Raw genomic sequence first — 5,180 nt, forward strand, 5'->3', positions numbered from 1 at the left:
TACCACCATGAAGGTGTTACCTGCAGAAATGCTTACCTAGAACAGTGCTATGATGTCTATTGGTTCTCACATTTTGACAAGAGATAGTTGAGTTTACACAGAACCACATTTTAAAATGTAAATTCAGGCTGGTCTGACAGGGAAGTTGGGACAAAGACTCAGTTCAAAAGAAAACACAGACCAGGGAAGGGAAAAAAAAAAAAGCCAGGCATGATGAGGTGTTTTTTATTCTGCTATATATTTTTATATTTGAGAGCTCACAAGAGAGCCCAGATTCTTGGGTATACAATATAGAAAGCAAGAGCAATGAAATCCAAACTGAAACAAATACCAGGAACCACAAAGCAGGCTGCAAATTGCTTCCCCCTCAGGGCAGCTGAACATGGGTGCCAGTGGTAACCTCCCTAAGAGCAACCCTCTGGAAGCCTCTTCTTTGAAAACACAGATGGTTAAAAGTAGAGGAATTAACATTCAGGGCCTCCTTTCCACCCAGGGTGGAGAGAGATTCCACAAATTTGCCTGATTCCAAAGTGCTGGCTGCATTTTCAGTCTGGGTTTTCCTGCAGGTGGTCTGTGGAGCATTTCACAGCTGTCCCCACTGGACAGCTCAGAGGGTGGCAGATGAACCCCACTGAGATGCCACACTCATGAGGTCTCTGCCCAGCTGAAGCAGGGAATGGTCAGGCCAAGAGGTTTTTTTTTAAATATGAAACCTTCAAGGGGATTTAGTCCTCAAGGCTTCTACTGGTAGGAACAGTGAGTGTGGAGGAAAGGGGGGTGGGGGAAATGTCATTTCTGATTAATCAGGTGCAAGGGAACTGCAGATATTACACGGGTGCTCACTCTCTGGCACGTTTACACCATCAACTGAAGACCCATCAGTGCAAACTAGAACTTCAAAGGCTACAGAGCACAGCCAAGAGAAAGCTGTCCAATTATAACAAATTCAAGGTATTTCTGTAACAGACTGCATTGCTCAAGAAAACACAGGAGTCCATGGGAGAAGGTAAAGGAGCTCTTACCATAAATGTATTTTTATATTAACTTTCTTTTCTCTTTCCTTCTGAAAAGATTCAATTTAACTCTAAACAATAATTCAGAAATTAACAAATATTCATAGAAGGGCCTGATCAGCACTAGAAGCTGTTTCCAGGAAAGCCTTTTATAAATGGATTCCAATGCTTGAAAGAAAAATACTCCAACAGAAGATGAAAACCCAGAAAGGATTGGGAGCAGAATCCAAATTTACCTGGGCTGTGAATATACCATGATCCTGTGTTATCGTGCTCAAGTCCGTTTGTCTAACACCATAGGAACAGCTTTAGTTTTTAATTTATTTATTTATTTTTATAATTCATATAAAGAATAAGTGCAATTTGATCTCTATCCCACTGATTTCACCTCCATGTCTGCTAACAAATCCCTGGTCCGAGCTCACTTGTCGGAGCTTTTGCGCGGCCTGCGGAAGCTGGACATGTTCTCATTCAGTGCATAGATCCTTCGAGAGAACTCCTCAAACTCCCCCAGGACTTGTTCATCACACTCCACTGCCACAGCATGTTCCACCGGGATGGAGTTAAAGTCTTCTAGCTGATCTCCTGTGGTGAACCCTGTCGCTTCCATCCCCATGATCTCCTCCGCTTGCTCCACGGTGCAACACGGGACGGGGCCAAGGGGAGGATGAAACTCACGGGGCTGCTCGTTGCCTGCAGTGCCAGAGCACCCAGCAGCCACAAAGGCCCCATTTATTGCACTACTTTGTCCTAGGAAAGACTCCTGAGGGTCTTGGGGGTTGTTGAGGTTCCCATTTTCTCCATTCAAACTGCCACACGAGTCCTCGCTTTTCTTGGGATTTCCTTTCGAGGAGTCCATGGAGGTATCCAAGGAGGAAGAGAGAGATCCAGGCTTTTTATCTAACTCTCCCACCCGGGCTGTGACAGGAACAGGTTGTGTTAAACCAGAGTTGTAACTAGGAGGAGTAGTTTTGTACTGGAGTCTTTCGTTCCCCGTGCTGGCTCGTTTTCGGAGTCCTTTCTCCGGAGAAGGAATCCCACTGGAAAAGCCGGTATCCACTCTGCCGAAGCTTGAGCTCTGTCTCTTTGGAACTGGAATGGCACTGGATGTGTGGTGTCTATCACTAGAAAGGAAGGAAAGGATAAATCACAGCTGTCAGCCATGCTCACCAACAACACAGATGTTTCACCAAAGGCTGAAGCAATTATTTTATCGCCACTCCAGGCTCCGTTCGGCCAACTCCTCGGATCCTAAAGTGCTAAAACCCCAAACGTGTTTCATGCTGTATGAGCTGCAGAAGCCACCCCAGAGGACAGATCTACTGAAAACTGGGGAGATTCCTGGAGGAACATTTACAAAGCTCCATGGTTTGAAGAGTCAATCACCCAAGAAACCACCACATGATGTTAATTCATCCTGTTAACACCCTTTTACAGGACCAAGCTGTACTTTATGAATTATTACTGCTGACCATATATGTATGTATTTATGGCCTGTGCTGGGCCATCATAAACTCTTCCAAAGTGGGTAATAATGGTCGAATCCTTTAAGAACAACTTCTTCCAACAGTGGACTTCCCTGACAGCTGCACAAAGGAAAAAAAACACACTCACTTATGTGCAGAGGATTATTCTTTGCCCAACATCTTCTGCTTTGCTGTGCCAATCGTTCCATAACTTTCTGGACAAATGTCAACCTCAGTTTCTTGAGGAACACAGACTAATCAAGCTTGATTTTACTATTTAATACAGTTCCACACACACTGTCTCAGGGCCTATAATTTGGAACATGCAATTTGATGTCAGCTGGGGTGTGTTATGGGAATTTTCCTTCATCAGCTTAATCTTTATCCGAATACAATCACCATCCTACATGTTCACTCAAGTGACCTGTTATTTTCATTCCAAATTAAAAATAAAATAAATCAGCTATTACTGATCTGCTGAATATATAACTTCAAGATTCAACTGCTGTCAGGATGAGTCTCTTTCATTAACTCCATTTTAAAGAAACTCCTGCTTGAGGCTTGATACATTTTGGCATGTCTTGCAAGGGGGAAATCTTGGACTGGCAGCTACAAGTAGTCCCTAGTGTGGATCCTTTTCCACATTAGTTTTCTTTATTATTATTTTTTTTGCTCCTCTTTGTAAACAGGATAAGGTAGATTGCAAAAAGTCCCTTTGTGAAAAACAAGCACGGCCATGGAGGGCAGCATGGAGTTCTGCTGCTCTTTCATTTCCTCTCCCATCTCACCTCCTCCCAGCCTGCCCCTCTTAACACACATGCAGGGTTTCCTTCTCTTCCATAAATCCTCAAATTACCTTCAGGTTGCTTTTCAGAAGTTGCAGTTGTGGACAGTGAAGCAGAGATAAGGGCCATACGTGCAGCCAGCAGCAAAATCATCAGCTTTCTTCTTAGATTTCAACTGCTGCTTCAGAGCTTTTTAATGCCATCTCTGCCCAACATTCCCAGCTCTGCTTGCAAAGGTTTGGAACATTCTTACCAGAGGTGAGAAAACAGAAAGTACATCTCACAGATGCTAAGAAGTGTTGTATATGTGGTCTTGGAGACAACCTCCAAGTTCCCCACTGACCAGAGAACTTGAAAAGACTTCAAGTAAACCCTACACATCCAACCATTTATTTTTAAAATGAGGTAATACAACAAACAGGAGAATCCGAGGCAGGACACTTGTGACCTTATGCAACGTGCTCTGCAGACAAATTGGGGAGGGTCTGTTTTCCCCTCCACTTCCCCAAGCTTAGTGCTTTCTGCCTTAATCCAGAAAATAACTATTTATTTCATTAGATTATCTGAAATCTTAGATAAAAAACTTCTTCATATTCCCACTAGGGTTGTCGAATCTTCCTTAAGAAAAAGCACAGGGAATAAAACCAGAGTGCTATGTTTTCAGCTTTAACAGCAAAATGCAGAAAAAGAAAAAAAAAAAGGATATTTGCTCTGTATTGAGCTATTAGAAACTTTACAATTAGATGGCAGGTTTTAGGAATTTATCCAAGTTCCAAGATGTGCATAAATTCACAAAGCCAGGTATCAGTCAAGACAGTTCTCTGAGCCCAAGGGCACATCACCCTATGTTTACATGAGCTAATTCCTGATGGGTAAGTGGTAACTGATTCCTGCAGATCCCTGTTCAAATTAGAAGACACTTGGCAATTAAGTAGATGGTGCTTTTCAGTGCAAGGCATCTAAGGTTTTGCTGCCTTTCCCATTCCAGAGATTGAGATCTTGCAGAGCTGAACTAACATACAATGGATGGAGTTGGAAGGGATCTTAAAGATTATCTACTTCCAACCCCCTGCATGGGCAGGGACACGTCCCAGCAGCCCAGGCTGCTCCAAGCGCGGCCCAGGCTGCCCCAAGCCCCATCCAACCTGCCCTTCAACACTGCCAGGGATGGGGCAGCCACAGCTTCTCTGGGCAACCTGGGCCAGGCTCTCCCCACCCTCACAATGAAGAATTCTTCCTAATATCTAAACTAAATCTCCCCTCTTCCAGTTCAAAGCCATTACCCCTCATTGCATCACTCCATTCCCAGCTTTCCTGTAGGTCCCCTTAGGGTACTGGAAGGAGAACCTTCTCTTCTCCAGGCTGAACAACCTCAACCCTCTCTGCCTGTCTCCACAGCAGAACTGCTCCAGCCTTCTGATCATATTTGCAGCCTCCTCTGGACTCACCCCAAGAGCTCCATGTCCTTCTTGAAGGTTCAATAAGAAAGAGATGGACAAAGAGAAGAGATGGGTCCTGCGGTCAGACTAGTATTTTAGGTTGGGAAAAAACAAAAACCTGTTGCTGAAGTTTGCTTTGTTCTGTTAGTGTTGCATTGTGAACTCAAGATCCAAAGGGCAACACACTTGCTTTGTGCAGCTCTAGAATGAGCTGCATAAAATGTGTTCCTATGTCTGGACCTATTTGACTAATCCTGTAACCATGTAAAATAGCAAGCACATCTGGAATTCAGAAAGCAGGTGGGGTGTATGAGAATGTCACTGTCATACAAGCTCCTTTTCAAACTCAAAGGTCACTTATTGCCTTCCCTTTCCTAAAGACATGGGCTGTTCCCAGAGCTGATGCCAGAACTACATTTCCTGCAACAGTAACTATAACATCAGATTGGTTTCTATCAAGATGTCAGGAATAAGTCA

General features: G+C 43.9%; 1 protein-coding gene across 1 annotated transcript in view; it reads right to left on the reverse strand.

Annotated features, from left to right (window-relative positions):
* Positions 1-1,146: 1,146 nt before the first annotated feature.
* UVRAG (UV radiation resistance associated) overlaps positions 1,147-5,180 on the reverse strand; it is a 99,973-nt gene continuing 95,939 nt past the window's right edge. The window contains exon 14 of the mRNA XM_010007185.1: positions 1,147-2,137. Within this exon, the coding sequence (XP_010005487.1) occupies positions 1,435-2,137 (703 nt within the window). The 3' untranslated portion in view covers positions 1,147-1,434. The remainder of the gene's footprint in view (positions 2,138-5,180) is intronic.

The sequence above is a fragment of the Chaetura pelagica genome, unplaced genomic scaffold (genome assembly GCF_000747805.2).
Source record: "Chaetura pelagica isolate M959 unplaced genomic scaffold, ChaPel_1.0 scaffold430, whole genome shotgun sequence".
Classification (NCBI taxonomy): domain Eukaryota; kingdom Metazoa; phylum Chordata; class Aves; order Apodiformes; family Apodidae; genus Chaetura; species Chaetura pelagica.